This window comes from Eleutherodactylus coqui, chromosome 6 (genome assembly GCF_035609145.1).
Source record: "Eleutherodactylus coqui strain aEleCoq1 chromosome 6, aEleCoq1.hap1, whole genome shotgun sequence".
NCBI classification, from domain to species: Eukaryota; Metazoa; Chordata; class Amphibia; order Anura; family Eleutherodactylidae; genus Eleutherodactylus; species Eleutherodactylus coqui.
The window spans coordinates 234269112-234295309 of record NC_089842.1 but is presented as its reverse complement, the minus strand read 5'-3'; the positions used below and the strand labels follow the sequence as shown (position 1 = coordinate 234295309).

The 26198-nt window shown below is 46.2% G+C and overlaps 1 protein-coding gene across 1 annotated transcript in view; it reads left to right on the top strand.

The window, feature by feature from the left end:
- Positions 1-15941: 15941 nt before the first annotated feature.
- LOC136571897 (DNA damage-regulated autophagy modulator protein 1-like) overlaps positions 15942-26198 on the top strand; it is a 40768-nt gene continuing 30511 nt past the window's right edge. Inside the window, exons 1-4 of the mRNA XM_066572514.1 lie at positions 15942-16066; positions 24460-24527; positions 24643-24785; positions 25412-25583. Of these exons, the coding sequence (XP_066428611.1) occupies positions 15942-16066; positions 24460-24527; positions 24643-24785; positions 25412-25583 (508 nt within the window). The remainder of the gene's footprint in view (positions 16067-24459; positions 24528-24642; positions 24786-25411; positions 25584-26198) is intronic.

Here is a 26198-nt window from a genome sequence, read left to right as displayed (position 1 = left end):
GGCGGAACTTGATGTGCTGTGATTATTGCTTCATCCATCATTGTAATGGCTACTATTATTAGTCCTATTAGTATTATTATTACTGCTATCATTGTTTAATGCTGATGGTAATTATTTTTATTGCACTTAACCCCCTTCGTGACCTAGCGGCCTATTTTGGACACAGGGATGCAACAATTTTGGGGCGGGATTTTCATCTCCACTTTTCGAAAACCATAACTTTTTTATTTTTCCATCGTCTTGGCTGTATGGCGGCTTTTTTTTTTTTTTTTTTTTGCTTGGCCAGCTGTAGTTTCTATTGTTACCATTTTTGGATACATATAATGTGTTGAATGATGGTTAACCATTCCATCGCTGCCGACTTTGGGTCACCGTATGGATCAGCTCTCACCATTTTTGTCTATCAGGTACAGCTTCTTTTAACTGGCCAATAGTCATGCCGGTGTCTGCCATGATTGTGTCTAAGCAGCGAGTTCTTTAACGACCTCTTCTTCACGAACCCCTGACAAATCCCAGTCCATTTGCTCGAGTGTTGTGTTGTATAACTTTTTTATAAATTTTTTTGGGAGGGCAGGAAGAAAAAAAAAACACCTTAATTCTATCGATGTTTTTGGAGGGTTCTTTTTTACAGCGTTAATCATGCAGCATAGACGACCGTATAACGGCTGGGTTTTCACGCCGAGCCGATATACGTCGTCTCTCTCTGCAGGGGGGGGAGACTGGAAGAGCCAGGAGCAGTGCTCTGAGCTACCACCCCCTCTCTGCCTTCTCTCCACCCCTCTGCACTATTTGCAATGAGAGGAGGCGGAACGGGGGCAGGGCTAAGTTCCAGGAATTAGCTCCGCCCCCGTCCCGCCTCTGCTCATTGCTTAGAGCACTGCTCCCGACTCTTCCAGCCTCCTCCCCCTGCAGAGAGAGATGCTGTATATCGGCCGGCGTGAATACCCGGCCGATATACGGTCGTCTGAATGCGCCCTAAATGACATGATAATTTTTTTTACTGCAGGTCAGTATAATTATGACAATACCAAAATGATATATTTTTTTTTCCACTTTTACGCAATAAAACCCCTTTTTTGGAAAAAAAAATTTTTTTTGCATCACTGCATTGAACTTTTTTCATCTTTTCCATCAGCAGAGCTCTGTTAGGGAATGTTTTTAGCGTGATGAACTGTACTTTTTATTGGTAACATTTTGGGGTACATATTGCTTTTCAATAGTTTTATTGTATTTTTTTTTAGGTGAAAGGAACAAAAACTGGATTTTTAGTATAACTTACTATAAAATCACTTTCTTGTCACATTCATTGGTGGACATAGCGAAGACCTTGGGTATAGCTTCTGCTACTAGGAGGCGATGTGAGGATTGGGTAGTTCAAGGAGTCATAGACCTGGTTCTGCCAAAACTTATAAGGTGCTTATTTAAGGCAGTCCATATTTACATGAGCAAACAGAAAGCCCATAAGTCCGCAGACATCTTCTCTACACAGTCCTGGCTCAACTAGCAAAAGAACTAAACACTGATAGCTCTGGTGAGCCTTTATAACAGTGATAAGCTCGCACAATCCTTTCCAGGAGTTCTATAAAAGTCATTCATTTGGTGCTGGTCTGCCCCTATATCCTCAGAGCAGACACACCTGGCTGCAGGTAAGTGCTCTTATCCCCCAGACACAATATAATGCATTTTACTACGAACACTTCCCTCAGCTGTAGTACATGGTTCCTAGGAAAAGTGAGGAATAGATCCAACATAAGGTGGCCAGCCTGATGAGGAAAGCAAAGAAGCATTCACACCCATACACACAGAAGTGTTGTATAAGTAATGGAACGCATGCCTAGCAGCTAGTGCTTAGCTATTGGCTGAGCGCTCAGCCAATTACAGATAGTGTTTAGCTGTTCATTCATGAATAGCACTATCTTAGCTATTCATAAATGAATAGCTAAACACTATCTGTAATTGGCTGAGCGCTCAACCAATAACTAAGCACTAGCTGCTATTGGCTGAGCGCTCAGCCAATCAGCACAGCACTTTCAGGAGGCGGGGATTTTTAAATCCCCACCTGCTAAAAGTGCTGGACAGCAGTGCTGGGGAGCCAGCCGGAGGACGCGTCGGAGAAGTGAGTAAGTTTTTTATTTTTTTACTACTTATTGATGATTTTCAGGTAAGGGCTTATATTTCAAGCCTTTCCCTGATAATCATACTGCGGGGCTTGCCAGAAAGCACTGCTTTCAATGGGACCGGCAGCAGTGCCGATCCCATTGAAAGCAAGGGGATATCATTCTGCACTTCTGCCACAGCTGTGACAGCTGTGGCAGAAGTCCGCGGCATTCTCCATTTCTTTTCAATGGGGCTAGCGCTGGTCCCATTGAAAAAACTGTCGATATCCCGGCGTGATGCTGTTTTTTTTGTCTTGCACTGCACAGTGGAGAAAAAAACGCCAGTGGGTGTCCGCCCTTAGTTGGACAAAAGCTAGCTCGCATTCTTTTGTCCAGATCATTTCCTCTCTCTTGCTTTTTTTGTAAGGTCGGTCAAGGGAGCAACTATGGCGGAAAATCGGGAACAAGCCTTCGATAGTACCCTACCAAACCTAAAAAGGATCAGACTTTTTTTGTTGTGGGATTACTAGCCGCCTGAACTGCTTGTAACTTTGAGGTCTCTGGTTTGACTTTACCGTCACCCACAACAAACCCAAGGTACTTTGTTTCTTGAAATCCCATAGCACATTTCCGTGGATTTATTGTGAAACCTGCCTTCCCAATTGCAGTGGTCACCTTTTTGAGGTGATGCAAATGGTCTTCCCATGAGTTGCTGAAAATTACATCACCTAAATAAGCAGCACTGTAATCCATATGCTCCTTTAAGAGTATGTCCATGGCTCGCTGAAATGTGGCTGGAGCACCATGAAGACTAAATGGCATGTTTTTGAACTGGTACAAGCCACTAGGCATCGCAAACAGAGCTTTCTCTTTTGATTTCTCATCCAGGGGGATTTGCCAATAACCTTTACATAAATGTAGAGTAGACATATAATCGGCATTCCCCAACTTATCAATAAGGTGCGGGTTATTGGGTGGCTGTCAAAGTGGGGTATTGCATTAATTTTATGAAAATCTATGCAAAATTTTATTGTTCCATCTTTTTTCCCAACCATTACCACTGGTGAACACCAAGAACTGTTAGATGGTTCAATAACTCCCAATTTAGGCATTTCCTGAACCTCCTTCTCTGCCTTGTCCTTAATTTCTCTGGTATTCGGTACAGTTTTTGACTAACTGGAGCATGCCCTCTGGTATGTATTTCATGACAAATTAAAGACACCCAACCAGGCTTTATACCAAAAATATGGGAACTTGCCTCTATCAGTTTCCTCAAGTCACAATGTTTTGCCTCCGATATAATTTTGGACTTAAGGTAACATCTGGCCAGTCAAGCCAACGTTTCAATAAACTTATATGGTACAGATTATTTTCTTGTCTTTTATTTGGGGTTTTAATTTCAAAGTCTACGGGACCAGTTTGCCCAACAACTATGAGGTCCTTGCCATTTTGCTAGTAATTTATTTTCACTTATAGGTAGTAAGAGGAGAACTTCATCACCTACTTTTATGGATTTATTCTTAGCGTGTTGATCATACCACTTTGGCTTTGTGGACATTATCATGGGCTACCTTGATCAGCTTCAACAGTCTCTCTCATCTATAACACATGTTCTACCACATTTTTCTGATGACCAGTTTTACCTTCTCATACCTCTCTAACAACATCCAAAAGTCCTCGGGTCATCTACCGTATAACAATTCAAATAGGCTAAACCCCGTGGACTCTTGGGGAACCTCACGGTAAGCAAATAATAGAAAAGGCAACAATTTGACCCATTGTTTGGGATCGTTACCCACAAATTTCCTAAGCATATTCTTCAGGGTCTGGTTATATCGTTCTGTGAACCCATCTGTCTGTAGATGGTATGGGGTTGTTCTTCTGAATGCCCAGAAGTTTATACACTTTTGACAGGGAAGAAGTGAAATTACTACCTTGATCCATCAAGATATGCTTAGGTAATCCAACCCTGCTAAATACATTCAAAATTTCCTTAGCAATCCTTTTAGCAGTAACCATCCGCATAGGAATGACTTCAGGGTACTTGGTACAGTAGTCTACTATGGTAAGAATAAAATGGTTACCTTTTGAACTTTTCTCTAATGGACCGATGATATCCATCCCAACAGTATTAAATGGCTCATCAATTACTGGCAAGGGTATAAGCTCTACTTTGGGAGGGGTAGAAGCAGTGTACTTGCACACAGGGCAACCTTTGACAATAGGCAGTTACTGTATCATACACCCCAGGCCAATAGAACCGATAGAGTACCCTTACCAAAGTCTTTTTGTAACCCAGAAGACCCGCAATAGGAACATTATGTGCTAATTTCAGAATTTCTGATCTGAACCTTTTTGGAACCACTAACTGTTGTACCTGTTCCCCTGTCTTTGGATGAATACACACTCTATATAAAAACTTATTTTCAACTAGTCAAAAAGGTGTAGCAGGTTGCCTACCGCTCTTAACCACTTTACAGTTGGTTAAACCTTACCCATACAATGCATGTAACTCAATATCCTGTTTTTGCTCTAACGTAGTATCAATGTCCCATAGTCCAGCATTCATGTATTTGACTTCCTTGGAAAGTCTTTTCCTGAAGACCTCCTGCTGTTCTGGAACACTTTGACCTTCAGTAATTCCATGATGTCCTCATGAAATGGAAAAATTTCTTCCAAGGTTTCAGCTTTATCCTGTGTCTTGGCTTGAGCTCTGGTAGTCACATCAGACAACTGTCCTTCTCCTATTAGCAAGTCATTGAATTCTGGAGTGCTTCTGCCAAGGATCACTGGTACTTGTAGTCCAGGAACCACCACGGCGGGTATTTTAACACATTTTCCATTCATTTGCAGAGTAATATCCGATGCAGAGTAATGTTTCGTATCTCCATGATCACAGGTAATAGGTACTTTCGGAAACCTGGTCTTCTGGGTTACCAAGTCCTCCTTTATCAGGCTCATTTTACTACCAGTATCCAGCAAAGTATTCACAGTATGTCCATTAACTTGAATTGGCCGGATGAAGTCATTGGAAGCAAAGAACGTTGCCAAACTTTTAGTACTTCTCTTGGGGCAAAATTCTGCGACATGTCCCGTCTCTTGACAAATATAACACAGTTTGTCACTACTGCCTGTTTTACATTGTGCATGCGCATCTTGACCTCTCCTTCCCGAGATGATTCCACCTGGTCTGGGGAAATCAGCTACAGGTCTGCTTATCTCCCTAGTCCGCATTGTTGGGTCGATGCTTTTTAACCGTAGGATGAACATCAGCTGAAAGAATTTGTAGAAACTGTTCCAGTATTATTGCTTCACTGATCTGTTCAATGCTTTTGGTGTCTGGTTTCATCCATTCAAGGTATAAATTCCCTGGGACTATCCGTATAGCAATATTTGAGTCCTCTGAATCTCTGCCTGTAGGTTTCTTCACTGATGTCATAGCGCCTTAGAATGGTCTCTTTAACTAAGTCATAGTTACTTGCATTCTGTAGGTTCATGTGGCTGTATGCTGGGCTTGTCCAGTAGAATAAGGCGCCAGTCTTACCACCCACCGATCCTTAGGCCACTGACAGGTGCTTGCAATTCTTTAAAAGGTAGTTAAATATGCCTCCACATCATCTTGGACACTGTTACTGAGGGGGCCACGTTTGGGAACACTTACAAGAAGCTGATACCGCTGTACATTGTCCATCAGTCCTATCTAACCCCAGTCAGACTTTAGAAAATGGGCAGGATTCCCACATCGGCATGTCAGAGGTGTCACCAGCTGAATATTATATTATATTAATTTCCAAATATATCCCTGAAATGTAAACACACAGACGCCAGCACGGATTTGAAAGCATTTATTTTAAACAGGATTACCGTATAAATATTAAAGGGGTTGTCCCGCGCCGAAACGTTTTTTTTTTTCAACCCCCCCCCCCCCCCCCCGTTCGGCGCGAGATAACCCCGATGCAGGGGTTAAAAAAGAACACCGCACAGCGCTTACCTGAATCCCCGCGCTCCGGTGACTTCTTACTTACCTGCTGAAGATGGCCGCCGGGATCTTCTCCCTCGGTGGACCGCAGGGCTTCTGTGCGGTCCATTGCCGATTCCAGCCTCCTGATTGGCTGGAATCGGCACGTGACGGGGCGGAGCTACACGGAGCCGGCATCCTGCACGAGCGGCCCCATTGAGAAAAGAAGAAGACCCGGACTGCGCAAGCGCGTCTAATTTGGCCATTAGATGCCGAAAATTAGTCGGCACCATGGAAACGAGGACGCTAGCAACGGAGCAGGTAAGTGAAAAACTTCTTATAACTTCTGTATGGCTCATAATTAATGCACAATGTATATTACAAAGTGCATTAATATGGCCATAGAGAAGTGTATAGACCCACTTGCTGCCGCGGGACAACCCCTTTAACTCACAAACCCAACATATATAACATGTAGACCGAGGCCTACATACTCAAGTCTACACCAATAACCAATCTTTAATCCATCTTTATACCCGCCCGCAGGAGGCGGGCATCATTCCCCTATTTAAACATGCCGCGACAAGTAGGAAGCCAAAGAAGAGAGCGGGCAGGAGGGGCAATCTGGTGGTGCTGTAGAAAAACCTGAAGCCCCCGTCCTGTCAGCACCTCCTTATATCACCACTAGCTTCCTCTCACAATCACTCCCACCAATCAGCTCTTGTCGCTAGGGCCGGAGCTTCTCAGAAGGATCCTGCAGGCTTCTTCCCGCTATTTTCTTCAGACCAATCACCATCCATCACCAGGGTTCCAACGTTTCCCTCCAGCACCTTCCATCCTGCTCACAGCTGACCCTGTAGGGAACTCAAAGAACATCTATTAAATACCTACCTAATAAGCCAATAATTGCCATATTTTGTATTGATTTTTTTGTATACAAAGACAGAATGAATGCTGTAAAATCTATGTACAATTATGTATCTTGTACCTTGCAATGGGATGAAACTGAAAGGGAGGAGACTAGAGATGAGCGAGCATACTCGTCCGAGCTTGATGCTCGTTTGAGTATTAGGGTGCTCGAGATGCTCGTTACTCGAGACGAGCACCACGCGGTACTCTTCTCGATTAAACGAGCACTGACCATTGAATTCAATGGAGCCGGCAATACAGCCGGCTCTATTGAAAGCAATGGGCTGCCGGCGAGCGCGGGATGAATTGTCGGGAAGGGGTTAAATATATAAGCCCTTCCCTGCAATTCATCCAGAAATGTGTTACAATAAAAAAATATACTCACCTTGTCCCGGCAGACGGAGTTCATCCGCGGGCGGCCGGCAGTTCTTCTGAACTGCTTTCTGTAGTATTCAGCAGCCGGGGATTTAAAATGTTTGCCTGCTGAATGAGCTGCCTTTGATTGGTCACAGCCTCACCAATCAGAGGCAGCTCTCACTCACCCATTCATGAATGGGTGAGTGAGAGCTGCCTCTGATTGGTGAGGCTGTGACCAATCAGAGGCAGCTCATTCAGCAGGCGGGGTCTCACTCTTGCCACTATTGTGGCTTAATAGTGAGACCTCGGAGCCCAAAATGCAGCCCTGCATGTTGCTCCTCGCCTGCCCTATCCGTTTCTGTGTTTTTTACATGACTTTGGTGATTTTCACAAATGAAAACCTTAGCGGAGCACCAGTCATATACAAAAATGCTCGAGTCGCCCATTGACTTCAATGGGGTTCGTTACTCGAAACAAACTCTCGAGCATCACTGAAAGTTCGACTCCAGTAACGAGCACCCGAGCATTTTGGTGCTCGCTCATCTCTAGAGGAGACACAAATTAGATAAAACTTTGACAGTGAGGGTGATCAATGAGTGGAACAGGTTACCATGGCAGGTGGGGAGTTCTCCTTCAATAGAAGTGTTCAAACAAAGGCTGGACAAATGTCTGTCTGGGATGATTTAGTGATCCTGCATCGAGCAGGGGGTTGGACCCGATGACCCTGGAGGTCCCTTCCAACTCTACCATTCTAGGATTCTCTGATTCTACCAACGTTGCAACATCTTTGAATAAAACAAAGTAAAAATAAAATCCGCAATATGTGACCGTAGCTGTAAAGGGTTGTGCGAGTTAGCATTTTTTCAGTTATTGTAATGCTCTTTCTGCCTGAAGATAATAAGATCTGCTCTCCTGCGCTGAGCTCCGACCCAACTACTAACATCCTGGTCTCGGTATTCGGGACATTACAGGCTATTAGTAGTAAAACGCTGATGTCTGCAATTTACTGCAAACCCCAATGATGCCCCGTATGCCGGCTGACTGCAACTTGTAAATACAGTATTGTAGGGGAGACCGGAGCCGTTGGCACTAGAGATGAGCGAGCATACTCGCTAAGGCAAACTACTCAAGCGAGTAGTGCCTTATGCGAGTACCTGCCCGCTTGTCTCTAAAGATTCGGGTGCCGGCGAGGAGCGGCAGGGGAGAGCGAGGAGGAATGGGGGGTGGAGATCTCTCTCTCTCCCCCCGCTCCACTCTGCTCACTCTCGCAACTTACCGGTCTCCCCCGCCGGCACCCGAATCTTTAGAGATGAGCGGGCAGGTATTCGCATAAGGCACTACTCGCTCGAGTAGTTTGCCTTAGCGAGTACACTTGCTCATCTCTAGTCGGCACTGATATGCAGGAAGTCAGGAGAAGTAACTGTGGGATATATTTTATTTTCAGGCGTGGAGAGCCTCAATTCCAAAAATAAAATTGCAACTTGGAAAATCGCTTTAATATTCTACTATTATTCACTCATAGTATAGTTGTATTATTTAGTCACAGTGCAGCATCTAAGGAGCGGGCCCACAGCCAACGAGATGGCGGGTAGATGAAGACCTTGTCACGGGTGGCTCTACCATCTCCTCCCCTGAGGGTAGCTTGTGACCCGACCATGTTACTGCTGGGGAAGATCATGGGGAAAGGGCAACTAGCAGTTACTTTGAAGTTCTTTGTCATTTGTGACACCACCGTTCCATCATCTGTGGTGATCCTGAAGTTGTAATAAATAGTCCACACAAAGGGATAACTTTCTGAGCAAAATCGGGAACGGTCGGTAGAGCTTGTTTACTTGAATAAATCTCTGAACAGTCCAACAACTTTACATCAGCCAGCAAACATAAATGCAACAAGAGAACGGTGGTGTGACAGGGAGGATTCTAAGGGTGTCAGACGAGGCCACAGTCCCAGTTATCTGTGGGGTTCTGCTCCTGGTGACTCGATTCTTTTTCTTACTTGCTTTCTCTCTACCGATTCACACTCACAGTTACAAAATAGAAGACACTGACAATACAAAGGCACGAGACAAACATTTAACATTGGCATTATAGAATCATGCCCCCTCTTTACAAATTTGTCAATCATCTTTTCCATCCAATTCAAGTATTTAAGTACAGATACTTCTGGCCCTGACAAATTGGCCCAAAATGTCTGGGGTGCATGATAGTCCTCATACTGCAATAAAATATACTCATTAAATTTTTTGGAATACAAGGTAGTAGAAATTACATTATGACAAGAAGATCTCTCAATCTCTACATCCAAATAGTGAAATTTTGTCACATGAACTTTAAAAGAAAGCTTAATTACCGTATATACTCGAGTATTAGCCGACCCGAGTATAAGCCAAGGCAATAAGTTTTACCACAAAAAAATGGTAAAACTTATTGACTTGAGTATAAGCCGAGCTATACTCGAGTATATACTGGGTAAAAAAAAAAACCTCCATACTCACCTCCCAGCCGGTGTCTGTGTCCCCGGCGGTGCGGAAGGCAGCTTCAATTTCTGAGTTCCCTGTGGCGGTGCGGCAAGCTGCTTAAATTCTCCCCGCTGTCATCCCCTGCCGTCCTCTCTGCTAGACTCTGTCATCCCCACCGTAAGCGCTGTGATTGGATTGGGCACTGGCTGTGATTTGCCGGCGCTCTATCCAATCACAGCGCTTACTTACACAGTGCTGACGGCGGTAGATATGAAAGCCAAGCAGGGAGATGACAGCGGGGAGAAGTAAGCTGCTTTAGAATTCTCCCCGCTGTCATCTCCCTGCTCCGCTTTCAAATCCCCCGCCGTAAGCGCTGTGATTGGATCGAGCGCCGCCCAACCACAGCCGGAACTCAATCATTCACAGCCAATCACAGCTTGACGGCGGGGGATGACAGAGCTTAGCAGAGAGGATGGCGGGGGATGACAGCGGGGAGAATTCAAGCAGCTTTCCGCACCACCGCCGGGGACACACACCTCGTCTGGGAGGTGAATATGGAGGGTTTCTTTTTAACCCTTCCCTGATTCGAGTATAAGCCAAGGGGGGGCTTTTTCAGCACAAAAAAAATGTGCTGAAAAACTCGGCTTATACTCGAGTATATACGGTAATTCATGACATTGGTTCAAATATTTCACAAACTGTAAAAGATCACCACTTGTCCCTTTCCATAATATAAAAACATTTCCACCAAGTTTTGATTAGATTACCATACACAGAGTTAATAAACTTTTCTTCAAAATACCATATAAAAATATTCGCCAAACTGGGGGCCACAGAGGTGTCCATTGAACAGCCTTGTAGCTGTAAATACAATGTAGAGCCAAACTAAAAATAATTCTCAAGTATCATCTCCCATGGGGTACATTTCATATCCTTATGTAGTTTCGGTAACAAATAAAATTTAGGCACCCTAGTTTGTTCATTTAATAATGCCCTCTTTACACAATTACCGTATATACTCAAGTATTAGCCGACCTGAGTATAAGCCGAGGGTGGGAAATGCATGGTCCGTGCACCACTGCTTTCAATGGCGCCGCAGCTGCTGCCAGAGGCCCTATTGAAAGCAATGGTCTGCCGGGAACCCCTGCAGTGATTTTCAGTGAAGGACTTTAAATATAAGCCCTTCCCTGAAAATCATCCCTAGCTTGTGTAAAAAATAAAAAGATATATATACTCAACTCTCCGCTGCTGTCAGGGCTCAGACGCGTCTAGCCGCTTGGGTCCCGGCACTGTAATGAAGCTCTTTTAGAAGGCAGATTGAATTCATTGAATGGCCGAGCACTGCCTGTGATTGGCTGAGCGCTCAGCCAATCTGACGCAGCCCTTTCAGCAGGCGGGGATTTTATATCCCCGCCTGCTGAAAGAACTTCATTACAGTGTCGGGACCCAAGTGGCTAGACGCGCCTGAGCCTCGGCAGTGGCGGACAGGTCAGTATATATATATTTTTTTATTTTTTATACATGCTAGGGATGATTTTCAGGGAAGGGCTTATATTTAAAGCCCTTTCCTGAAAAATCACTGCAGAGGTGCTGGCAGTCCACTGCTCTCAATGGGGCTGCCGGCAAGAGCCGCGGCCCCGTCGAAAACAATGAGAGAAATTTGTGACTCGAGTATAAGCCGAGGGAGGCTTTTTCAGCATAAAAAAAATGTGCTGCAAAAGTCGGCTTATACTCGAGTATATACGGTATCTATAACTCCCATCCTCCAACAATACATAAATCTCATTCTTAAATACAAACATCGGATCACCCGTCGGGTCAAGGAAACCTAGTGCAGCGGATGAAAGACACATCATGCTTACTTCTCTTCGAAGATATCCAGCAGTGCCATCAACTCAGAACTGGCAGAAATCAGTGGATCCAGGTACACCCATCTACTGTTTGGAGAAGTCTGGCCAGAAATGGTCTTCATGGAAGAATTGTGGCCAAAAAGCGAAACCTTCCACACAGAAACAAGGCCAAGTGACTCAACTATAGACAAAAATATAGGAACTAGGGTGCAGAAAAATGGTAGCAGGTACTCTGGACTGAGCTAAAATGGGAAATATCTGGCTGTAACAGAAGGCAGTTTATTCACCAAAGGGCTGGAGAGCGCTACAACCTCCCTGATGAGTTCCTTCAAAAACTGTGTGCAAGTGTACCTAGAAGAACTGATGCTGAAGGTAAAGGGTGGTCACATCAAATATTGATCTGATTTACATTTCTCTTTTGTTCAGTCACTTTGATATTGGTTAATGGACAAAAATTAACTATTCTTGAAAGTATTCTTACTTCACAGCATTTTTTCCAAACGAGCCTAAAACTTTTACACTGTACGTTTAATATATATTGTGGCAACCTCTCGCCATCTTCTCCTTTCATGACGGTTGGCACAACACACATAGAGGGTCTCAACGACTGAATTACTTTTAATTAATGTCTTTGTCACATTAAACAAAACAAATATATAATTGCCAAATTTCCAATTTCGTCTCATTTGTTTATAGAACATTTCCCAGGGGCATTGTGGGACATCCAGGTGGTCGCCGGCAAGCTCGAGATGGGCTGTGGATTTTTTTTTCTTATTGGACAACAGCGGTTTCCTTTGTGGTCTCCTTCCATGAACTCCATTCTTGGTCAGTGCTTCTATAATAGTAGACACATTAACAGAGGTTTCTGCAGTCTGTAGCATCTTTTATAGGTCTTTTGCTGTTCCTTTTGGGTTCCTCTCACCTTTCTTAAGTTTGCCTGTTATGCTCTTGGAGTGATAAAAGAAGATGTCTGCTCCTAGGGAGAGCAGAACAGTCCTGAATGTTCTCCATCTGTAGATAATAACCTTGGATTGCTGTTCACTAGGGATGAGCGAGTATACTCGCTAAGGCACTACTCGCTCGAGTAATGTGCCTTAGCCGAGTATCCCCCCGCTCGTCCCGAAAGATTCGGGTGCCGCCGCGGGGCGGGGAGAGCAGGGGGGAACGGAGGGGAGATCTCTCTCTCCCTTTCTCCCCTGCTCCCCGCTGCAACTCACCTGTCAGCTGCGGCGGCCCCCGAATCTTTATGGACGAGCAGGGAGATACTCGGCTAAGGCACATTACTCGAGCGAGTAGTGCTTTAGCGAGTATACTCGCTCATCCCTACTGTTCACCCAAGTGTTGAGCTTTTGTAGTATTTCCAGCTTCATCTTTCTTTATAACAAGTCTTCTGAAAGTTGCTTACATCAAGACACGGCTCATTCTAAACGATCCTGCTTGACAAGGCCAGATTTGTTAGTAACCAGGCTTTGTGTGGCTTTATTTAATCGGCAAAGCACTTGCAAAACCAGCACTTCTGATCTCATCTCCTTAATTGCAACACCTTTTACCAATTAGTTCTTGGATAAGTCATTAACACAGAAGTTCTCTTACTTTTTCTCCCTGCACTATGGATTATTACAATACAAGGACATGACCAGCACAACTGTCTGTGTGTTATTACTGACATTGTGTTTGTCTGTAATTGTGACTTAGATAACATTCAGACCACATTTTTCAGTAATCAATGCAGAAATCCAGATAGGTCCAAAGGGTTCACTTACCTTTTCTTTCACTTGTACACTGAATTTGAGTTGAGTGAGGTTTTTTTCTACATTCAAGGCTAAAGCTAAATTTAGAATTCCATTGGTCTCCTAATATGAGAGTGCAATGCATTGTGGGGACAGAAGAAATGCAACTATCTACAATCGCCGGGATACACAAGGGTTGGCATAGAAGCGCTGCTCTGACCCTTGTAGTGGGTGGCGCTCGTAATTGCAAACACAGGTCTCATTGAAGTCAATGGGTGTATTTGTAATTGCAGGCCGGGGTTCCATTGATTTTAATGAGAGCTGCGCCTGCAATTACAAGTATGGCTGCTACGCAGAAGTCAGAGCAGTGCCTCCGCTCCCACCCTGGTGCATCCCGACAGGCACTGTTTGCAAAACCCTTCTAACAAAAGTGAGGGCCCACTGGCTCTTATTGAAAAGACTCAGCGAGTGTATGAAGACTTCTTTCCAGGTAACGCTCAATGGGAAAAACTAGGCAAACTAGCAACCAAATTAATGACAGTTGTCGTGTAACTGGGAACTAAAGCACTGAAAGAGAGTAGGGACCCCGACTGATCCCGCCTCTGTCGCAGATTTGTCACGGATTGACTATTCTGAGCGCTCTCTCTGCTGTGAACACTGGTCACGGCAGATCCTCGATCAATGACTCTAGCAGGATTGCAAGCTTGGAGTCGTTAGATTACAGGCTGATTTGTACCTAGATTTCCCAGGCTTCTGCACGCATGCAAAATGAAGGCTCAAATCACCACCTGATCCAGTCTAACAGCTCCCGCACTCCACAATACCCACATCCCACCACTGCCATTAATTTATCTATTGCCGATCAGTCTGTGAAAGTTTTGCAATTAACTTTGCTTCAGGCCTCGTTCACACGGGCAACAAAGCATCACCGCAAGGAAATTGCAGCGATATCGCATCGCTGGTCCATGCGATATTGCTGCGGTTTCTCGCCGTGATACTGCAACTTTGTAGCACCACATGCAAGGATTTTCGGGTGAGGCTTGAAATATGCCCTACCACGAAAATAAGCCGTAGCTGAAGAAAACAAAAATACACATACATCACCTTAGACGCGTTGTCAGCCCGACCGCATCTTCTACCCAAGCGCTGGCTGTGATAGGCTAAGAGTCAGCCAATCACAGCCAGCATTTCCAGAAGGCGGGGACTTTTTAATCCCCAGCAGAAGATGATGAAGAGAAACAGAGCTGGGACCCAGGGAGAAGCTGCTGCGGCGTCAGAGAGCGCTTGTAAGGTGATGTATGTGTATTTTTTTTTTTTGCAGCTAGGGCTTCGTTTAGGCTTTGACAGTAGGATTTCCTACTGTCAAAGTTGCATCGCACCGCACGAAAATCGCGTTTTCATATGATACAACAGAGAGGAGGGCTCCATAGGGAAACATGGGCTACAAAACCTCACGACTCGCAGGCATATCGCCGGACCCGCGAGGTTTTTGTATCGGGTTATTGCATGCTACAAAATATTGCATGTGTGAAGTAGCCCATAGGAAAGCATGGGCTTCACATGCATGCAATTTGTAGCTTTGTAGCAACGCGACAAAATCGCACACCTCTGTTGCCCTTTTTCACTGATGTCCTATCCTCTGGATAGGTCATCAGTAGTTGATGGACTAGGGGTTTGCCCCTCGAGACCACCATCCATCAACTGATCGACCGATCTTCTGCCCAGTGCAGCAGACTGGATGTTGCCACCAGCGGAAAGGGGAGAAAGTGCGGGAACCGGTTTCACTCCCATTGAAATCAATGGAAGTGCCGCGCTACTACTCTACTTCCTGCTATTCTCCTGGTCAGAACTGGATGTGACATGGCGCTTCCATTGATTTCAATGAGAAGGAAGCTGGCAATGTCTGCATTGACAGCAGGCCACACAATCATCTGATGGAGGGGGATCCCAAGTGGCAGACACCTGTGCATCAACTACTGATTGCCTATCCGGAGGATAGGTCATCAGTGAAAAAGAGAGCAAACAACCCCTTTAACGGTTTTCCCCCTGTAGGAAAACCTTGAGATTCAATGATAAGATCACGACTAGCACAGTGAAAAATCATCTATTACATATATTGCACTTCCAGCACTTCCTGCACTTCTACTTTCTCACCCACAAACCACAGGAGTAGAGCTACCGGGAATTTCCTGGAGAAGACACTGATCTATTGTAGATATGGTGGTGAGGATGGTGTAATATTGTGTGATGTCTGTTCGTGGTTTACTGAATGCCCTGTTACATCATCTCCCCACCGATTTCCCGTATATGGTACAACGTATCATTATAACATCTCATATAATGGTGAAGAGTGCCACGAGCACGTGCTGGACTAACACCAAGGAAGGGGCACCAGAAGTACTAGATTAGGCGAACGAAGAAGGTGGCCCCAGGAACAAAGACTAGATTGTGATTAGGAAAGACCAGGGTGCGATTGTGATCTCCTAAACAAGTTCATGCTGCAAGCAAATGTCTTCAGTCTTCATACATGGTGACATCACTGGACTCTGGTGACATCAGACTCCATGACTGATGCAAGCATTATGGAGATTCAGGGTTTGGCATTCCTGCCTTGTCTTTGGGTCACTTGGACACTTACAGGACTTTGTGTTGCTTATACCGTGACCATCATTGAAGGCCACGCTCCAACTTACTTCTTGTATATCAGGTAAGTGGACAACACAGCAAGACTGGTACAAATCGGTATCATATATACTGTACATTACTACTATAATCTGCTGCGGGGATATGTGTTGTGTAGCTACGTGTCTACAGGACATATTATACTGTATACTGAAAATACATGATGTTGAGAGAAAAAGGATCGAGCCTGGTGGATTTCAACATGCCAGCGCCAGGGGTATAATCAGTCTGTTGCACACTCATGTCACCTGCACCTCAATACACCTCCAGAATCCATCCTTTTCTTACTGTGGAAACAGCAAACTCTTAATTGTTGTCCTCATCCATTCTCATCTACTGCAACTCACTACTGATCAGTCTTCTCCTCAATAACCTCTCCAGTCTATCCTGAATGCAGCAGCCAGGCTCACCTACCTGTCCAACTGCTACAACAATGCCTATACTGTCACTACACTGATGCCTCCACCCTGTGCCAGTCACTACACCGATGCCTCTACCGTGTGCCAGTCACTGCACTGATGCCTCCACCCTGTGCCACTCACTACACCGATGCCTCTACCGTGTGCCAGTCACTGCACTGATGCCTCCACCCTGTGCCAAGAGATGAAGACGGCAGCAAAAGAGTCGTGGTGCATAAAAACAGATTTATTCCTCCATCTTCAATAAAAATGAACACACAACGTTTTGACCGTCCAACGGTCTTTATCAAGCATGAATCACAATGCAATATACCCCGATTAAATACTGAAACATATGACAATTTAACCAATCAAATGACCAGTATATTGCTCCTCCCACTGCTTTCTACACAGCTGTATTGAATACACAGATATTATTCATCATCTTGCTAGGGCTGAGGCTGTTCCTCTATCCGGTGCCGAACTTTTCTCCATTGGCATCCATATCAGGGATCCCTCATGTTGCCAGCGTCTCCATCCACAACTGCACATGCGCAAACCTCTCTACATCACGTGGTTGCATCATCATACCGCTAGACCGCGCTCCTCTTACTACACTGCGCATGCTCCATTCACCTAACCCAGTGATGGCGAACCTTTTAGAGACTGAGTGCCCAAACTGCAACCCAAAACCCACTTATTTACCACAAAGTGTCAACACATCAGGGGCGGGGCTTATCACAACATGATTTTACCCTCGTCATTCTAAAAGCGATCGGGCCGCTTCAAAATAGACAGGATGCCGATTTTAACTGCTTCTTGGATGCGGAAACACTGCAGAATGTCCTCAGCTAAAAATACTGTGGAAAATTCTGCAGCATTTCTGCATCCAAAAAGCAGTCAAAATCTGCACCCTGTCTATTTTGAAACAGCCCTGCCCATTGCCGCCACATGTAAACATACCCCAGTGGTAATAGTGACCCCCCCCAGCAATGATAGTGACATCCCACAGCGGCCCCCCAAGCAGTAATAATAATGACACCTTCCCAGAGGCCCCCCCAGCAGTAATAATAGTGACATACCCCAGCGGACCCCCAGCAGTAATAATGCCCCCCCCCCAAGCGGTCCCCCAGCAGTAATAATGCCCCCCCCAGCAGTAATAATGCCCCCCTCCCTCACAGCGGTTCCCCCAGCAGTCATAATACCCCCCCAGTGGTCCCAAAGCAGTCATAATGCCACCCCCAGCGGTCCCCCAGCAGTCATAATGCCTCCCCCCACAGCGGTTCCCCCAGCAGTCATAATGCCCCACCCAGCAGTTCTCATGGCAGTCATAATGCCCCCTCCCCCCCAGCGATTCTTCCAGCAGTCATAATGCCCCCCTCTCCCCCCAGCGATTCTCCCGGCAGTCATAATGCCTCCCCTTACCCCCCAGCGATTCTCCCAGCAGTCATAATGCCTCCCCCCCCCCCCAGCGATTCTCCCAGCAGTCATAATGCCTCCCCCCCCTCAGCGATTCTCCCAGCAGTCATAATGCCTCCCCTTACCCCCCCCCCCCCCAGCGATTCTCCCAGCAGTCATGATGCCTCCCCTCCCCCCAGCGATTCTCCCAGCAATCATAATGCCAGCCCCACATACTTACCCCTCCTCCTTGTGGGAGAGCCGTTCCTCTTCTGCCTGATCCCAGGTGCACACTGACGGCAGTTTGCTGTTGGATGCCTCCTCCCCCTGTTCTTGCGGAACCAAGTAGGAGATGTCAGGGGACGGGGGAGGAGGATCCTGGCTGCACACTGACGTCACTGTGTGCGCTGGGATCAGCGCAGATAGCAGCGCTGAGTGAATGTCGGCAGGGAAGCCGCGGCCCCTGCAGGCATTCACTCGTGGTGAGCAGCCGATGGTGAGGCGTGCCAGCAGGGAGGGCGCTGCGTGCCGCCTCTGGCACGCGTGCCATAGGTTCACCACCACTGACCTAACCTATCGAGCCTATTGCGCTTGCGTGGGCGTCCCTAGTAACCTGCACCTTCCGTAACCTAGGGGCCCGTGGCGTCTGCCTTCATCTAAATTGTAATAATTCTATTTAGAAATCTACATACGGACATTGTTAGTTGTTATTTAGGCTCTCAGCATAAGACAGGGCATTGTAACGATAAAATATTTACGTCAGCGTCCGAGATCCCACATCTAATTAGCAATAGGATATAAGTTTAACCCCATCATTGTCCAATGTACACCATTTTATCCCGTATATCATAGGTAGATATCGCCAACTATTGGATATGTACGACTTCCCACTTTCATTAGGTAATAATTCCCCAGTATTTACTTACATATCTATCCCTAAGGGACTCTAATATTCATAAGCACACTATCGTCAATACATCCAAGTATGAAGCAAGATCAGAACACACTGTCCAATAACCTTTATTATACGGTATAAACAAACACATACACATGTATAACCGATCTTTCACATGCACAATATAGCAATCATGACTATTATGTATCAATCAACAATCCATGTGAAAATTTTGAGGCCGTCCATCCAACACCTGGAAACTGGAAGGACTCAAAACCTGGAAAACGAGACCAAACAGCAATTAGTTCTCATCAGAACCATTCAAAATTAGCCAAACAATGCATATGATTAAAAATACTAGCGGTACCTCTATCAGAATCTAATCATCAAATATGCGGCAAATAGCTGAACTCTAAATTCAGGCCCTGGGTGTCATGGTGTCCAACGTATTCTTTCCGTTTAAGCAGCAATACTTGGTCTCCTCCCCTAGGTAGCTCCGGCACATGGTCAATGACCGTGTACCTTAGTTGGTTAACAGAGTGTTTAAATTCCATGAAATGTTTAGGAACTCTTTATCCATAGTACGAATAGTACTTTCATGTTTAGTAACTCTCTTCTTCACCTCCTGTTTGGTCTCCCTCACATACCCCAGGCAGGTTAGGAGGTAAACCACATAACTGGTGTTACAAGTATACCTACTTCTAATGGGGAACTGCTTACCCATGAGGGGGTGCCTGAATGTATCACCTATTATTAAGTTACCACAGCAAGCACAGCCTAAACAAGCAAAGTTACCCTTACATGGTGGTATTAAAAACCTTTGCCTAGGACCTCTTTCTGCCCCTACCATAGAATGGACCAATTCAGATTCCTTCTTCTTCTCTATGCCATCATGGGCTCAGACGCAAACTCCTCAACCTCTCTGCAACCTCTCTGAACCAAGGGCCAATGTTTCCTTACAATACCTGCAATTTAATTGCTCCTGTTATACGTAAATACAAATGGAATTCTCGTTTTTTTATTTGATCTTATTCTTGATTTAAGAAGGTAATCCCTCTCCATATTCTTCACTTCATCCGATGCCTTCTTCAAGATCTGTTCAGGGTAATCTCTCTTTATAAACTTCCTGCACATCTGTTCTAGACACTCGTCCACAACCTCCTCTTTCACAATTCATTTCACATTAAGCAACTGACTCCATGGCAGTGAACCATCTGCCTCGGATGAAAACTCCCAAATTGCAGAAGATTATTTCGATCTGTGGGTTTTGTGTAGATGTCCGTGACCAAAGTGTTAGCCACCTTGGTCACCAGGACATACAAGAATTGGATCTCTTTGACCAAGTAGGAAAGTGATAACTGTAATTCAGGATAGATAGAATTTAATAATGCCTGAAAGGATAAAAGCTCTTCAACTGATCCTTCCCAAATCATAAATATTGTTACGATCGTGTGGGCAACTAAGCTGGGGGCCCACACGATTGTGACCAAAGGGGGATACACGGGTTTCAGACAACTGGTCCTACAGGGAGGATGACATGGCCCTACCTAAGCGGCCCCAATAAAGGGGCGGCCCAGCTGTCTTCGGATCTGGGCCCTAGCTGCTCCTAGTAACCACGCCAGAAGAACAGGACACATAAACATGCCACATGACAGGGACAAGTGGACAGAACAAGAAGACACAGAGCCAGAAAACACAGCATACAGCAGCCAAAATGCAAACACTAACAGCAGATAGTAAAGCTGAATATAAATACCAGGTATTAGTTAACATTTTGATCAAAACATGGAAGCTAGCAGGCCACTTCACGGCTCCTGGCTATACCGCTAGTTCCTACACTAACCAGGAGTCCAGCGGCACTGGACACAGTTCACACCACAAGGTGCAACAGCACAGACAACAGAACACAAGTCACACAGCAAGCTGCACAGGACAGACAGCAGTGACTGTGTGGAGCGAGTGAGAGCTCTGGAGTTGTGGGCACCAGCGGGGAGCGCTCCGTTCTGCCATCTTGAAGCGTGGGTCTCTGGCGCTGAGAGCTGGGTCTGAGGTTGAATATCCTCATCCCTGGGCATGCCACAGCAGTCTGGAGGAAGGGGAGAGTAAAAGACAGTGAGCGTGTTGTGGTGTAAGTGCCACCATTGTTGAAAAAGAGCTCCCATGTCGGCGGGAATGGGGCAATGGCGGTGCAGGGGCGACCTGGGCCTCATCTTTGAATACACAGGCTCTGAAAGGGAGACCCACCTCACACCCAATTCCACCAGAGTACTGTTACAGTGCTCGTATCACTCTTGCCACACGTCTTACTCTGGTGGGGTGTCTTTATTAATACGACTATCTCTTTATTGAGAGCTTGAGGGTCCAGAATCGATACAAAGAGCAGATTTCTCTTTAAAAAAGCCAAAATTAACAATAAACCTTCGATCTTCCTATATTATAATCCGCCTCCTGCTTCCATTTCTATACTGATGGAGGCCATTTCATTTGCTTCTAGCTCACCTGAAGCATCTATAAGCATCTAGCTCACCTGAAACATCTTCCACATGGGAGATATGAATATGACAATGAATCCCCCCTTCGATAAATTTTGGGGTAATGCTCATTTAAGAGAGGCTGCAGGATTAACCAGATTCTGTTATCTCGGTCGCAGGATGGATTGACTTGTGGCGAGTACTTCATCCGAATTCCCAGGAATTCTCATGCCATGCAGCTCATAACCATGCCCTTAGTCGTATAGACTATATATTTGGGTCCCCGTCTCTATTCTTCAAGGTTAGTTCTATTATGTACCTCCCAAGAGGAGTTCTTGCCTACTCCCAGGTTTGGCTAGTGTTAAAATCCCCTGATCTGTTCCCACTGAGGAGATGGAGGGTACATCCATTCTGTCATTATTTAGTCCTACAGATCATATCCCAGACTAGATTCAGGTATATTATGAAGCTTCAAAATGCTTTTTTGCATTAAGTCATCCATATCCTTTATTAAAAGGCCTGCTCACTCTGGGCCACTATACTCCTTCCTGTGGCTATCGCTTGAATCTCCCTCCTGTGTCCGTGGCTTAAAGGGGTTGTCTCGAGGAAGCAGTGAATTTTTTTTTTTCCCAGTCCCCCTAATTAAGCATACATTACTAAGCCCCCCTGTAAATGACTTTTCTAGCTGGTTTGTACTTACAGTTCCAGCGTTTCAGCAACTTATAAAAATTTTCCCAAGATGGCCGCCAGCTCTTTTCCCATCGCTTGCTGTAGCCCGACGTGCGCGCTCCCGAGACGCTACCAGCTGTGTCTCCCTGACAACCAGACGCCCCGCAGCCGCCGACCGGACCCCTGGATTGAACACGGCCGACCAGTCACCCACCACCAGGCAGCAGGTAACCGGTGCAGCCCCCCCCCATCGCAGCGACAGCCCCCCCGGCACAGCGACAGCCCCCCCATCGCAGCGACAGCCCCCCCATCACAGCGGCAGCCCCCCCGGCGCAGCGGCAGCCCCCCCATCACAGTGGCAGCCCCCCCCCCAGCGCAGCCCGCCCCCGGCGCAGCGGCAGCCCCCCCGGCCCATCACTTACCTGGGCGGCAGGACGGCAGGACGGCGGGACAGCTGGGCGGCTTCTTGGGACAGCTGGGCGGCTCTGCACCTTCCTCTAACAGAGGATGGTACAGAATGGCCGCTCCAGCGCGCTCCCGAGCAGTGACAGCTCGTCTGCGCATGCGCAGAAGAGCTGTAGCGGGGAGCACACTGAAGCGGCTCGTGCTGAAAGGAGAAGAACGGACTGCGCAAGCGCGTCTAAAAAAGCAAGCTGCCAGCGAATTTAGACGGAACCATGGCGACGAGGACGCTTGCAATGGAGCAGGTAAGTGGAATAACTTCTGTATGGCTCATATTTAATGCACGATGTATATTACAAAGTGCATTAATATGGCCATACAGAAGTGTATAACCCCACTTGATTTCGCGAGACAACCCCTTTAAATCTCCCTCCTGTGTCCAAGGCTTAAATCTCCCTCCTGTGGCCGTGGCTTGAATCTCCCTCCTGTGGCCGTGGCTTGAATCTCCTTCCTGTAGCTGTGGCTTGAATCTCCCTCCTGTGGCCGTCACTTGAATCTTCTCCTGTGGCCGTCGCTTGTATCTTCTCCTGTGGCCATTGCTTGAATCTCCCTGCTGCGGCCATATCCCATGGCCGCTGTATGTTGCGAGACTATGTACGTTGCTTAGCAACGCTTGAATCCTGAAGCGCCGCTATACTTTAGCATGGGGAACTTTGACGGGTCACTCAGTGCATCCAGCTCAAATTTCAGGATTCTGCGGCGGTGAGGCAAAGTGCACAAAATGTGGTGCAAGAAAAAGCCATAGGCTTATTTATATTAGATGAGTCTGAGATGTGTTCTTTTTCCTGTGCAGTGTTTCACGCATCTCCTAGCATATTTGCGAGCATTTGTGCATCCCCATTGACTCTTTTTTTTTTTACTCAGGAAAAATACATGTATGTGAAGCAACCATAGGACATCCAATCAGCGATAATGTAACAATTTATTGCTGATCGTTTGGTCGCTGCATACATTTACACCTAACAATTACTGTGCAAACCACTTGATCTAACGATTGTTTGCACCATAATCGTGATGTACAAAATGGCCCTATCATCCTTCATGATCTGAACCTACCACTCCCATCTCCAAGACTTCTCCTGAGCTGTACCAGTTCGTTGGAATGCGCTACCCCTGACAATCAGGTTAATCCCTGATATCCAAAGTTTTAAGTGAGCCCTAAATACACATCTCTATAGGGAATCCAATCACATCCTCTAATCTAACTCTTCTCTGTCTACTCCTCTTCCAGATCCCCCCCCCCAGCACCTGACCTATACACCTCACTGTAACCCCCCCTATATATACTAATTGTTACGTCCGTGCTGACCATTTACAGACTATGCCCAGCACAGACATAAGACGCTAAAACCACCACCCAACACAGGAGAAAAGATAGGAAATGTAGCCCTACCAGCCAAAGGGGAAAAAATACCCCTGCCTAAGGTGGGAAGATCGTCCTGACAAGGACGACCCCACGTCCTGAACCTAGGCCAACTATACTGACCCAAGGTAGAGGCAGGGAATGTCAATAAGCAGGTGGTAACAAATAATGGCAGCTGAAGCAATGGCAGTAACAACTCCAATATAGAAATAAATCAATACACCAAAAATCTATACACCGATTATTTAGCTTAATCCAGAAGGCATCACCTAGGGAAAAAGGACTAGACCACCTTCACCCTGGAGAGATGATGACCCTTCATCAACGACGCGGAAACCCAAGGGGATGACAAATGTACGACCATAAAAGTATCATAACATGGCTTAGACTGACCTAGTACCACCAGTCCTTTTTCCGCCTCGTGGCTGATATACTACGCCCCTGTCACGGTCGTCAAACCCTGACACTAATACACCCCATATCTGTACATACACAGATACCGTCTGGTGAGCAAGACATACAGCTTTATGAATACTACTCTGGACTACTGTACAGAACAAGCACTGCTAGTCCTTGTGTCATCCCTATTTCCTCAATGTTTTTTCTTGTGAAGAGACCTGAAGTATTTGGATCCCCTCTAATCAGCTGCAGCTCCGGGAAAGCAGAATATGGTCCTTACTGAAGTTACTGGCGGTACTGGGGCTCCACTAAGTTGCTCGTTTCGGATTTTATTACATTGCAGTATTTTCTGTTACATTTCAGTGAAACAGGGTCCTATTCCCCAGAGTCCGTCATATTCACTACAGTCTTCATGTTGTCATCCATTCTTGGTAAGTGGATGTAGGCAAATCATTTATCAGTTCTACGTCTTTTTTGGCTAGAGATCTGCAGGCCCCGGATAACAGGAACACGTTACACGCTAACCGCATGTATCTTCTACTACAGGAGCCACAACAATATATTTCCAGTACAAGTTCCTTGATGTTCAGTCTGCAGCCAATGAAATTCATTGTTCCGTGTCTCAGAAGGTGTTACTTGCAGTGGGATTGTCCTCATGTATTGGGACGTCCGTTGTTGCTGTGTTTCAGGTTGGTGAACCACCCAATATGTCATGTTGTTATATTACATAAGGTCTCCTGTCACCGCACCCCCTGTATATACAGGAATCATAGGGTACAACAGCAAGACCTAGAATGGGGTCCAACCAGGAGCTCATCTATAGGGGCTGCAGAGATAGCAGATGTACCCAGCCTGGTACCTGCAGAGGTCCAAATGCTACCAAGGCATTTACACCAGATTTGTGTATGTCCGTGTTCTCCAGTCACATCACTTTCCATCTACTACATTTCCCATCACTACTTGCACCGCCTTCTCCGCTTGGACTGGCTCCGCCCACCGCGGACTGCACATTTCTGGGAAATTAAATGGACATGCCAGGACTAACTGACCGTCACCTCTATATAATGTGTGTGACGACGTGCTGTTCCCAGCTTGGACTGGAAGCTGTGGACAGGTCAACGAAAAGCGGCGATTCAGTGAATGGTTGTATCACGTGACTGGGAACAAGAACGAGAGAACTGTACACTTTTATAAGTGCATCTATTCTGTAAATGGGGCTGTATGGGCAAGGGGACGCCCATAGAAATGTCATGGTTACCATCGGAGAACTGCTTTAAGTTGACCTCAGAATCTGATGCATGTATCTGTTTTGCAGGTAGAACCTTTTCCTGTGATCCATAGGACCGGCGCGGTTGTGTCATTAGGGTTAGGAGCCGTGTACAACCTGTACCAATCAAAATACTTATATCAGATGTCACTGAGCCCTCCATGTGTGTGTCATATCAGGAGGACTTTATCCCGCATGATGGCTGGAGCTCTTATTTCTTGTATCCTTTTTAAGTATCCTCCTGCCTCAAATAAGAAGCTACACAGTGATTCTGGTTCCAGTATATGTCTTTGAGTCATTCTTATGTTTTTGTCAGTGCAGTGGAGTGCTACAGGTATATTCTTGTGTTCCAAATCAGAGTTAATTAAGAGCTGCTTGGAGAATCGCAGGTCACACAGTATTTGTGTAAATTGTGATGATCTGAGATCATTAAAGGGGTTGTCCCGCGCCGAAACGGGTTTTTTTTTTTTTTTTAACCCCCCCCCCCCCGTTCGGCGCAAGACAACCCCGATGCAGGGGTTAAAAAAACAAACCGGAGAGTGCTTACCTGAATCCCGACGGTCCGGCGTCTTCATACTCACCTGCTGAAGATGGCCGCCGGGGTCTGCTCCCTCCGTGGACCGCAGCTCTTCTGTGCGGTCCATTGCCGATTCCAGCCTCCTGATTGGCTGGAATCGGCACGTGACGGGGCGGAGCTACACGGAGCTGGCATTCTGCACGAGCGGCCCCATTGAAGACAGCAGAAGACCCGGACTGCGCAAGCGCGGCTAATTTGGCCATTAGAGGCCGAAAATTAGTCGGCACCATGGAGACAAGGACGCTAGCAACGGAGCAG